General features: G+C 52.6%; 1 protein-coding gene across 1 annotated transcript in view; it reads left to right on the top strand.

Annotated features, from left to right (window-relative positions):
* Positions 1-288: 288 nt before the first annotated feature.
* Positions 289-12,177, top strand: part of EVC2 (EvC ciliary complex subunit 2) — a gene marked incomplete at both ends in the record, with an annotated part of 130,776 nt that continues 118,887 nt past the window's right edge. The window contains 4 exons of the mRNA XM_080697281.1: positions 289-516; positions 9,777-9,843; positions 9,952-10,006; positions 11,115-11,173. Of these exons, the coding sequence (XP_080553407.1) occupies positions 289-516; positions 9,777-9,843; positions 9,952-10,006; positions 11,115-11,173 (409 nt within the window). The remainder of the gene's footprint in view (positions 517-9,776; positions 9,844-9,951; positions 10,007-11,114; positions 11,174-12,177) is intronic.

Here is a 12,177-nt window from a genome sequence, read left to right as displayed (position 1 = left end):
CGGGCAGGCATCAGCGACCCTGTAGTCTTGGGGGGACAGGGGAGCGCGTCCGTCCGGCTGGAGGCAGCCCACGCCGATCCAGGGCAGGCGCCGGCGCGCACAGCAGGGGCGGGCCAGCCCCTCTCCCTCCCCCGCCGACCCGGCCCGCCCAGCCCGGGAGCCAGTGTAGTTCAGAAAACTTTCCGCGGCGGCTCGCACTGAGCATGCTCGGCGGGGCGGGCCTGGGGTCCGGAAGCTCCAGCGACTCCGCCGTGCTGCCAGTTTGGGGTCGCGGGTCCCTGGCGGGCGATGGGCCCCCCATGCGCCCGGGGGCGCGCCACGAGGATGCTGGCGGGGGGCGTCCTGGTCGCAGCCCTGGCGCTGGGGGCCCGAGGCTGGCTCCCCGCGGGCCCGAGTCCCCTCGGACACCCCCTTCGCACGCAGCCTCGCCCCGCAGCCCCCGCGGCCCCCGAGGCGGGGCCTGGCCGGGGGACACCTTGGGCACCGAGCAGGGCGGGACCCGAGCTGCCCGCGCAGGTAAGCGCGGGGGGGGGGTCCCAGTGTTGCGCTGAGGTCCGCGGAGGGCAGGGTCCTAAGACGATGCTCCGCGGTGCCCCTCGGGTGCATCCCACGTGTACTCGGGAGCTCCTGGGCGAGGGGGAGGCTCCGCGGGGTAGAGGCTGGGGGCTGGGGGTCTGTGTGGTGTTCCACAATAGGCGCAGAGTTCGAATCCCTCTTGGCATCCTAGCAGCGCCCCAGAGCCAGGGACTTCATTTCTTGAGTCTGTACGACCTGGCACTAGGCCTCTGAGCACCAGGTGAGTTAACGTAGGTGCCCGCACCTGCCGGCAAATTGTCAGGACAGGTGGCAGCTGGGAGAGTAGTGTTGGGGTCACTGGCTGGAGTTTTACAATGCGTGCTCCTGGTTCATGGATTTAGCCAGGGCCCACCTCTCCTTGGCCCTGTGCTCCTAAACTCGGGAAGGTACAAGGTCCTGGCTAACACCCTAGACACCCCTCCATCCCCCCAAAGCCCTGGTAAGCAGACATCCTGCCTGCCCCCTGCGCCAACCCCCATGCCTCCTCACTGCCACCCCTGGATTCTGCCCATCACGTACCTCTGGCCCTGGGTGACTGCCCCCCAGTCTGCCCTCACCCCTAATTTGTGCCCTCTCCACCCATTTCCCCCAGACCTCTCAGGGAATCTGGCCAAGGTCTCTGTCCACCACTTCCCTCTTCCCTCCTGGCAGCAGACCCAGCTCTGAATCCCAGGGGCGCCCTGGCCAGATTTCAGGCACTGATGCTCCCCTGGGGTCCCCTGACTCTCCCAGGGTCCAGCTTGCCTGGCCTGCCAGGCTCTCCACCCATAGACCCATGACTGCTCTACAGGTTCAGACAATCAACCAGTCAGTCAATCTCAGTCTCTCTCTCTCTCTCTCTCTCTCTCTCTCTCTCTCCCCCCTAATCCCTTTCTATTGCATATTTTCTTAGGTTTTCACCAAATGCCAAATGTCAACAAAACAGATTGTGTGTGTGTGTGTGTGCACGGTACTGGGGATGGAACCCGGGGACATTCTACCTTCGAGCGACACCCCCAACCCTATTTTATTCTTTATTTTGAAACAGGGTCTCACTGAGTTGCAAAGAGCCTCACTAAGTAGCTGAGGCTGTCTGCGAACCCTGATTCTCCTGTCTCAACCTCCCAAATGCTGGGATTAAAGCGTGTGCCACTACACCCAGCTTCAATGAACAGATCTTTAAACAACCCAGGGACAGAATATTTCACAGGGTCTCTTCACTAGCTCCTGCCCGGTGTGTTATTGTTGTTGTTGGTGGAAGTGGTGGTGGAGGTAGTGAGGGTCTCTGACTAATTTTTCAATCATCGAGAAAGCCCAAACCTGGGAAGCCGTGGGGCGCCACTTCAGCGCCCACTCCCCAGCCTCAGCTCAGCGGCTCTGCTTCTGCACTTCCTGGGAAGCCAGTCCTGGAACATCTGGTGGACCTCCTCCTCTCTCCAGAGTAGAGGAAGGTGAGGAGGGTGGTCCCTGCGGAGAGGCGGTGGTGCCCTCCAGGCAGTGCCTGAGGCCGTGCATGGCCAGGTGTGGCCAGGGCTCCTCCCTCATGGTCCCTGCCCAGGAGTGAGCACCTTGTCCGCCTGCTGCCCTTGGGGCCAGCCCTCCGGCATCACTCTGGGCCGTCTCAGATGATCTTCCCATGCTGTTCAGGGAAGGACTTGGGTCTTTTGTGAGCAAGTCCCTGTCCCGGGGGCCTCCTGAGCCCTTTCCAGAGGAGCACAGTCCCTGAAGGTCCTTGGTAGAGGTCCCCGTTGTGAGTACATGAAGCCTTCTCTTACACTGCTCCTCCCTCCCTTCATCCAGTGTGTGTATACACTTACTACGCCTGTGCTAAGTGCCAGGCTGTGTGCAGAGGGCCTGCGATAAATTCGTATCAGTGCAGTGATTAAGTGCTCCAGTGAGAGTGATGGAGAGCTTGAAAGGAAGGTTAGAAGGGCCGGCCATTCAGTGTGGGAGGTCCGAGGGAGGTGGCTTAATTGAGACTGGGAGGATGCGCAGGATTGGCCAGGGGAAGAGTGGAGAGAGAACATCTAGGTGTCCAGAAGGTTGTGGGCAAGGCCCCAGGGTAGGAGGGGCTTCAGGTGGACAGGGCCTCAGATAAATATCCTCCACCTCTGGCCTCTTGCTAACCACTTCCTCAGTTAGAATATTTGTTTCAAGCCAGGCATGATGGCCCACGCTTGTAATCCCAGCATTGGGGAGGCTGAAACTGGAGGATCCTGGTTTGCAGACAGCCTCAGCTACTTAGTGAGGCCCAGTTTCACAACAAAGAATAAAAAATAGGGCTGGGGGTGTAGCTCAGAGGTAGGATGACCCTGGGTTCCATCCCCAGTACTGGGGGAAAAAAGAAAAAACCAAGCAAGGATATTTGTTTCAGTCAGGCGCATGGCCACACCTGCAATCCCAGCACTTGGGAGGCTGAGGCAGGAGGATCAGAGAACTTCACTGTTTGAACCTGGCTGCTTGTCCGTCTCCTTGGCTGGTCTGGGAGCTGAGGGGCAGGGCGTCTTCCTTCATTTCTTCATGCGATGTTCACTGAGATTGTCTCTTCTTCTCCAGTGGTTCTCAAAGTGGGGCCAGGAAGCCCCAGACCACTTCAGGGGCCCATGTGGTTAAAGTGATTTTTCAGGTAGTACTGAGACCTTACATGCCTCTTCATTCCTCACGCGGCCGCAGTGGGGCTTCTCAGAAGTGACTTGGCATGTGCTAGTGGAGAATTAAAAGATGTAATGCAAGCCGGGCATGGTGGCTCACGCTTGTAATCCCCGCGCTTGGGAGGCTGAGACAGGAGGATCGCGCAGGTTCGAAGCCAGCCTCAGCTACTTAGTGAGGCTCTCAGCAACTTAGTGAGACCCTGTTTCCAAATAAAATATAAAAAAGGTCTGGGAGTAAAGCCCAGAGGTAGAAAGCCTCTGGGTTCCACCCCTAGTACCACCAAAAAAAAAAAAAAAAAAAAAAAAAAAAGATGTAATGCAGTAACAGATTGAGGAATCCAGCCTCTTACGTCAGTTCAGACACAGATGAGAGTTGCAAAAGTGCTAAGTAATGCCATTCTTCTCACTCTTTTTTAGTTTGAAAAATGTAGCTATTGTTCATAAAATGTGACTTATGGGAATGGACAATGGGGCTGCCATTCCTAATTAAAACAAATTAGTAGATACTTTTAAATATTTCAACTATGTTTATATGCACATTTTTGATTTTGTGGATATATATATATATATATATATATATATATATATTGCATAAACCAAAGCTCTTTAGGATAGCTGTGATGTAGCCAGGTGTGGTGGTGCATTCCTGTTAGTTCCAGTGCTTGGGAGGCTGAGATAGGAGTATCGCAGTTTTGAGGCTAGCCTCAGCTACTTAGCAAGGCCCTCAGCAACAAAGTGAGACCCTAATTCAAAATAAAAAATAAAATAGGTTTTCAGGTTTAGTTTAGAGATAGAATGCCGCTGGGTTCAACCCCCGGTACCACCAAAAAATAAAAATAAAATAAAAACGTTAAGCTTGTAAAGTTTCCCGAGACCAGCAAGTTTGAACACTGGTCTATTATGTTAAGCCCTGTTTGATAGGCAGAATTAGTGAAAGAAACCATCTGCTCCTTTGGAAAAAAAATATACGCACGATGAATACATATAGTAGAATAAGGTCCATTCATCATTTTCAGCACCATATCATGCTAGTAGTATCTGCTGGGGTTTTTTTTACTTTAAATATCAAACAGGGATTTGGGTTGGCTGCTGTGCTAAGTTAAATGCACTGGTTGTGCCCTAAGTTGGGTCAATTTATGGAAAATTATTTATTTATTTATTTATTTATGTTTTTATTTTTAGTGGTACTGGGGTTCCTGGAAGTCCTTCTACCTCCGGGCTACACTTCTAGACCTGTTTTATACTTTTTTTAAATTTGGAAACAGGGTCTCTTAAGCCAGCGCGGCTGGCTTTGAACCTGCACGATCCTCCTGTCTCCGCCTCCCAAGTGTGGGGATTACAAGCGTGTGCCACCATGCCCGGCTATGGAAAATAATTTAAAAAATTAAAACAAAACCCAAAACACACCCAGCCAGAGGCTGTGTGACATTATCTTACATTGTATCCTTGTATTCTTACATTATCTACTTACATTGTATACTTGTATACTAACATTGTATCCTTTTATACTTACATTATCTATTTACATTGTATACTTGTATACTAACATTGTATCCTTGTATACTTACAGTATCTATTTACATTGTATACTTAACATTGTATCCTTGTATACTTACACTGTATATTTACTATAGCTTCAAAGTTGCCACTTTCCCAGCTGAGGGAATGGGTCGTCACTTCTAGAGCTTGTCCAGAGGAGCTGGGGACCTTTGGGGGCTTCTCCATTTCCCCTTGACCTTAGTGGCTGGAGCTCCCTAGAGCTCAGCGCTCAGCTTTCTCCTCTGGACACTCACGCCCTTGGCCGTCTGTCCACTGACAGCTCCCAGATGCTCGCCTCCAGGGAGATCTCTCCGGGCCGCGGGCTGCCTGCCGAGCCGACACTGGCCCAGGGCTCAGGGGCACCGGGCGCTCCTGCACCCAGCGCAGAACCTAAGTCCTGCCGCTCTGCCCTGCCGTGCCGAGTGCAGCCGCCTGGGCCCGAGCTTTGGCCCCTCTCTTTCTCTTCTCCACGTTCCTGCAGCCAGCAAGTGCTGTGTGTTTTCAAAGCACCAGCTAGGTATTCTTCTCTCCCCAACAACTGTCCGGGTCCCAGTTAACATCCTCTCTCTTAGAGGATCACGAGTTGCTAACCTCTGTGGTCAACAGAGCAGTCAGCGTGTCCCGATTAAAACAGCTGCCTGGAAGCCGGGCGTGGTGGTGCACCCTTGTAATCCCAGTACTTGGGAGGCTGAGACAGGATTATGCCAGTTTGAAGCCAGCCTCAGCTACTTAGTAGGCCCTCTGCAACTTAGTGAGACTCTGTTTCCAAATAAAATATAAAAAGTTAAGTCTGTGGGTATAACCCAGAGGTAAAAAGCCACTGGTTTCTGTCCCCAGTACTACAAAAACAAACAAAAAAACAAATAAAGCCAGGCATAGTGGCACACACTTGTAATACCAGCATTTGGGAGGCTGAGACTGGAGGATTGTGGTTCGTGTCAGCCTCAACTACTTAGTGAGGCCCTCTTAACTCAGACCCAATTTCAAAATAAAGAAGAAAAAATAGGGCTGGGAGTGTAGCTTGAAGGAAGAATGCCCCTGGGTTCCATTCCCAGTACCGCAAAAACAAACAAACAAACAACAACAAAAACCCAGCTGCCTGAAAGCCGGGCATGGCAGTGCACGCTTGTAATCCCCGCGCTTGGGAAGCTGAGACAGGAGGATCGCACAGGTGCGAAGCCAGCTTCAGCTACTTAGTGAGGCTCTCAGCAACTTAGTGAGACCCTGTTTCCAAATAAAGTATAAAATAGTCTTAGAATTATAGCCTGGAGGTAGAAAAGCCCTGGGGTTCCAGCCCCAGTACCACACACACACACACACACACACACAGAAACAAACCAAAAACAACCATGAAGCTGGGCGTGGTGGCACACGCTTGTAATCCCAGCATTCAGGAGGCTGAGACAGGAGGATCGCAGTTCACAGCCAGCCTCAGCTACTTAGTGAGGCCCTTGACAATTCAGTGAGACCCTATTTCAAAGTAAAGAATAAAAAATAGGGCTGAGGGTATAGCTCAGAGGTAGAATCCCCAATTTTATAATAAATAAATAAATAAATAAATAAATAAATAAAATAAAACAGCCCCCTCGTGCCACTCCTCAGGGGCAGCCTGCCCGTGGCTTCCCCCTGTGCTCAGAGCAGAAGCCAGAGCTCCCTGTGTGACCCTAAAGTCCCCAGGTCACCCCGTTGCGCTCTGGCCTTGTCCCCTGTTTTTGTGCTCCCAAGTCCCTCGCTCAGACCCCAGAACTCTCCTGTTCCTAAACGCTCTTGGCACGCCCCCCGCCCAGGGCCTTGGCACAGGCCGGTCCTGCTGCCCGGCTCCTTCCCTCTGTCCACGCCCCTCCCCGCCTTCAGGCTTTCACCAGGGCCCCGCTATTCGGTTCCGCTTTCATTTCTTATCTCTCTCCCCCACTCTTCACACTTTCTAATACAGTGTTCACTCAGTAGAGTGTTACTGTTTGGCTTATGGTATGTAATTCGTAGCAGATAATTATTTTGTTCACAACTTTCCTAAATCGAGAACAGGACCTTTTTTCCCTTCTTTAGTGACGCACCCCCTTTTTCAAACTAACACATAGTAGGTGATCATAAGTACTTGTCGTGTGTCTTTGATGATTCCTTCCTAGCTCCAGGGGACACCACAGTGGCCAAGACCCCGCCCCTCCTAACATGATGCCCGGTGCACCTCTGAGCTGCGCCTTGCTCACCAGCAAAGGGGAGATTTGTATAGCTCCAGCTCAGTATTATTATTATTATTATTAATTATTATTATCATCATCATCATCATTATTTGTGGTACTGCAGATAGAACCCAGGGACATTCTACCTCAGAGCTATAGCCCCAGCCCTATATTTTTTTCTTTATTTTGAAACAGAGTCTCGCTGAGTTGCGGAGGGCCTCACTAAGTAGCTGAGGCTGGCCGCGAACCACTGTCCTCCTGTCTCAGCCTCCCGAATGCTGGGATTGCAAGCCTCTGTCACCACGCCTGTCCTGCTCAGTATTATTGCAGACATGATGTTGCTGTAGCTGGTGCTGGTGCTGGTAACCACAGAGTAATAACAGTGAAACAAAATACAGTTACACGAATATAGAGCAATACAGGTAATATATGGCAATGATAACTGATATTTACATTAACTATCGGCTATGCGCTGTGCACCATGCTAAATGCCTTATATACATTATCTGACTTAATTCTTTTTTGGGGGGTGTGTGTCTGGGGATGAAACCCAGGGGAATTCAACCTCCGAGCTACACCCCCAGCCCTATATTTTATTCTTTATTATGAAACAGGGTCTCACTGAGTTGCAGAGGGCCTAAGTAGCTGAAGCTGGCTGCGAACCGCGATCCTCTGGTCTCAGCCTCCGGAATGCTGGGTTACAAGTGTGCGCCACCACGCCCGGCTTGACTTAATTCTTTAAAAGGTTCTGATGAAAGCGTATGAAACCCATTTCACAGATGAGGAAACTGTAGTCACAGGGCTTCTAAGTGAGGGAAATGACCCCTGTGACCTGCACATCGCACAGTGCTGACTCTCCTGGCTGCCCTCTGCGAGGAGGTGCCCTGTGAGCCTGGGCGGCAGTGCTCGGCAGATCCCCTCGTTAGGCGGCTCCAGCTGTTTCCCAGATGGTCCAGCGCATCCGCCACTGGCCACATGTGGCTGTTTACATTCAAATGTTTCAAGTGCCAAATGGTCCCCTGTGTGTAGAGGCTGCCGGATCGGACAGCCCCTCCCGAACATTCCCCTCCTGCAGAGGCGCTGTTGAAGCTTGTCAGAAGTGTAGAAGGCAGCGCAGCTTGGCGATGAGGACTCTGAGGCATTCCTCAGTAATGGTCATGGAGGGCCTTCCGGATGCCGGGCCCTGTCTGGGGACGGGGGAACAAAGAGTGAGACCCGCCGAGCCGGTCCCTGCTACCAAGGCACCTGCATCCCCCTAGGAGCCAGTGAGTGGTCATGTGGACATTGCAGAGTGGGCTCAGGGGCCCGAGTGCTGACGACAGGCGGGGTGGGTGCCGTCCAGACAGCATGGCCAGGGGCCGTGCTTTGAATATGTGACCGTAATGACTGGGCACGTGCTCTGGTCACGGCGCTGGCCGTTATTCTGAGTAAGAGGGGAAGCTGTGGGTGGGCACAGAGCGTGAGAGTTGGTACTTATCTTCCCCAGCAGCCCCTGGCGGGTGTGAGGACTTACTGGATGGTGGATATGGTGTGAGAGAGAAAAGAGAAGAGAGGAGAGGAGACACAAGGATTTCAGCTTCAGGAATGGGGGGAATAGGGGCCTTATTAGCTAATATGCAGAACCCCAGGGGAGGAAATCGAGAGTTCTGTTCAGGTCTTGTTGAGTTTGCAGCCCCTTAGGTAGCCAAGTAAAAAAGTGCAAAGAGGATTGGGGGCCTAAGGCTGGATTCTGGGGACAGATCTGAACTAGAGGTCAGCACCGGGCGGTGGCCATTGTATATGTGGCCGTGACCCTCAGCGGGGTCTGAGTGGGCTGGCCTCTGCCGAGTGACCTTGATCGCAGAGTGAGGTCCTCGGGTGATCCCTGGGGCCACCCCAGAGCTAGAGACCTGGAAGAAGAGGGGCAACAAAGGAAGCCAAGAGCATGAGGCTGGTTGGTCTGTGAATGTTAGGTCATGGAGCAGTGGAAATCAGTGTCGCACATGGGACTTGGGTTGGGGGCTTATCTGGGACTATCTGGGTGGTTGCAATATTATCATGAGCATCCTTAGAAGTGGAAGGGGGAGGCAGAGGAGAATCAGGAAGAGATGTCGGAGGGTCTGAGCAGTGCGCTGTGAGGATTCCACCTGTGATGCTGGTTGTGGGTTTGGAGGGTGGAGCCACCAGCCAAGAAATGTGGGCACCTCTGGAGTCTGGAAAGGCAGAGGAAAGGGGCTTCTTCTCTGCTGATGCCTTCAGCCACTAGACCTGCCGGAAAATCAGTGTGGGTTCTTTAAAGCCACTAAATGTGTAGTAACTTGATGTTACTGCACGGGAAATTGGACATACATGTCGAATGTGGCTGGCAAGTTCTGAGCCAGGAGACGGAGGGCTGGTCAGTAAACGGGGCCTCGAGCACCCAAGCTGGCCTTGACAGGGGCTGAATCAGACCCTCCTTGGGGCCCCCAGAAGGAGCCAGCCCTGCCCATCCCTCGACCTCAGCCCCATTGAATGGAGTGTAGACTCCTGGTCTCCAGACTATAAGAGGAGGAAGGTGGGTTGTTTAAAACTATCAAGTTTGTAGAACTCGTTACAGCAGCCACAGGAAACCGATACCGCCATCTGTCCAGCTGGGCTCAGCCTGCCCTGGTGTGCCCGTGTCTTGGCCCACCGTGTTGCTCTAAGGACACACAGTGTTTCTAGCTGGAACCCAGCTCTCCATGCAGTATTTTACCTGCCACTCCGACAGCGTGTGGATCTTGGGAATTGTGTAGCCTGGGGCTTGTCCAGTGCCCGCAGGGTTTATGAGCGCAGAGCTGAGATTCTAACCCACATCCGTCTGACATTTCAACCACTTGGTGCTGCCCCCTAGACAGCTCGCAGAGATACAGTGATGCCTGGATTGGTGCTGATGCAGACGGTGGACTTAGAAGAAGCTCGTCAGACTTCGGGAGGAGGTGCAGCTGGTCTCCAAGAGACGCATGACTTCTGCCTGTTCTTAGGAGTGTGTTCTTCAGTGTATAGCTTTGGGCCTTTGTGTTTTTTAGGACGTGCCCTTTGCGATGTGGCCCCACGTGACAAGCTCTCGCTTGAAGACGACAGGTGAGTGCCGCGTTCGTTTTTCTGTCTCCACCTGCCTCGTGCTCTGTGGGTCTTAGCAGCATCTTTCCATCTGGGGCAAAGAGACTGTCCCTAACCTTACGAAACAAGGACGGTTTGCCTGAGCCCTTGGGCACTGGACAGAGTTGAGAGCAGGCCGGGAGGAGTCTGGTGAGTGACCCTTAGTCAGGGGCTGTGCAACAAGTTTTGCAGACTTGGTGACTTCAAGAGACCCGCCTTTGTCCTCTCGGAGTGTGGAGACCAGGAGCTCAGTCTCACGGGGCTGAAGTCGAGGTGTAAGCAGGGTTGGCTCCCTCTGGGGATCCGGGGAGGGGGGGAGCGGGGTCTGAGTCTCCCTTTTCCGGGACCTGAGGCTTTTTCTGTGTACACCCAGGTCACAGACCTCCCTGCCCTCTTCAGAGCCAGCTGGGGGGCATCACCCTTCAGTGGTCAAGTGGCCATCCTCTGTCAGATGTGTGTGTGTGTGTGTGTGTGTGTGTGTGTGTGTGTGTGTGTGTGTGTGTTACTAGGGTTGAACCCAGGGACACTTTGCCTCTGAGATGTATCCCCAGCCCTTTTTATTCTTTTTGTTTTGAAAACAGGGTCTTGTTATGTTGACAAGAAAGTCTTGCTACATTGCTAAGGCTGTCCTTAAACCCACGATCCTTCTGACTCAGCCTCCTGAGTAATGGGATTATACTTGGCTCCTTTTTTTGTGTGAATGGAACCCAGGAGTCTTCTACCTCCAGTCTATACCCCCAACCTTTTTTATATTTTGTTTGGAAACAGGGTCTCACTAAGTTGCTGAGAGCCTCACCCAGTAGCCGAGGCTGGCTTTGAACCTGTGTGATCCTCCTGTCTCAGCCTCCCAAGTGCAGGGATTACAAGTGTGCGCCCGGTTCACTCAGCTCCTTGTTATAAGGACACCTGTGATGTTCAGGGCCCACCTGGGTAGCACAGGTTGTTTAATTACATCTGCAGGGTCCCTGTTACCGTAGGGTCACAGACCCAGCCTCATGAGATCGAGGCTTGAATGTCTTTGGGGGGTCACAGCAGGTGACTCTAACTGTAAGCAAAAGGACATTGACCAGCCTGTAACCAGGCTCCCCAGGCGCTGGGGGACCCAGGAGCCACTGTCCCACTGTCATCCCGTGGCCGGCATCCTTCTCAGTACGTCCTGTCCGTGTGGTGCTGGTACCTGCAGAGCGGACGCAGCTTTCCCCAGCAGCCCTGGCACAGGTTCCAGGGAGGACCCGCAGGCTGGGCTCTGGCCCTGCACCTCTCACTGGAGCAGCGTGGGGTTCTGGGTTCTGTGCGTGACTGTGGGACCCGGATGGGCGGGTGCCACTTGTCTATGGAGACTGAGCAGCATTCTTACTGGCTAGAGGAGGGGGGGGAATCCCACTGCAGCTATAGGACAGGAGGAGCCAGAGGGGAAAAAGGCATCCCCAGAGATGAGTCCTGAAGATGCAGGGCGGCTTCCAGAAGTCGTGTCCAGTGAGTCTGCTGGGTGAGCCCACATCTCTGAGCCCCAGGGGCTGGGTCGGCAGCCGGGTGTCCATACTCACCTGCTCTGGTGCGATTTTCTAGAACATTCCTGGGAACTGCCCCTTTTGTCTCCATGGTGAGGGTGGGCAAGTCCTCAAGGCCCGGCCTTCCTAAGCAAATCGTTTTTTAGTGGGGATCTTGGTCCTCATCCCAGCTGAGTGAACTGATTCTACCACGGACACTGTCCAAGGAGAAAAGGACTTTAGTTTTATCTAAGACTTGGCTCCACACCTTTTTTTCTTATTTTTAAACTCAATTCTTACTTATACTTTTAAAATTCTATGAGTTTAAAAAGTACATTCAGCAGGGCATGGTGGCGCATGCTTGTAATCCCAGTGCTTGAGAGGCTGAGACAGGAGGGGCGCACAGGTTCAAAGCCAGCCTCAGCTATTTAGTGAGGCTCTCAGCAACTTAGTAAGACTCTGTTTCCAAAATAAAGTATAAAATAGGTCTGGGAGTATAGACCGGAGGTAGAAAAACCCCTGGGTTCCACCCCCAGTACCACACACACACAAAAAGTACATTCAGTCATCCAGTCATTCATTTATTGATACTGGGGATTGAACCTAGGAACATTCTATGTCTGAGCTATACCCCAGCCCTTTTTGTTTCTTATTTTGAGAGTG

This window comes from Muscardinus avellanarius (genome assembly GCF_963383645.1).
Source record: "Muscardinus avellanarius genome assembly, chromosome: 6".
In the NCBI taxonomy this organism is placed as follows: Eukaryota; Metazoa; Chordata; class Mammalia; order Rodentia; family Gliridae; genus Muscardinus; species Muscardinus avellanarius.
Note: the sequence above shows the minus strand (reverse complement) of the source record. Positions and strands in the feature narration are given on the sequence as shown.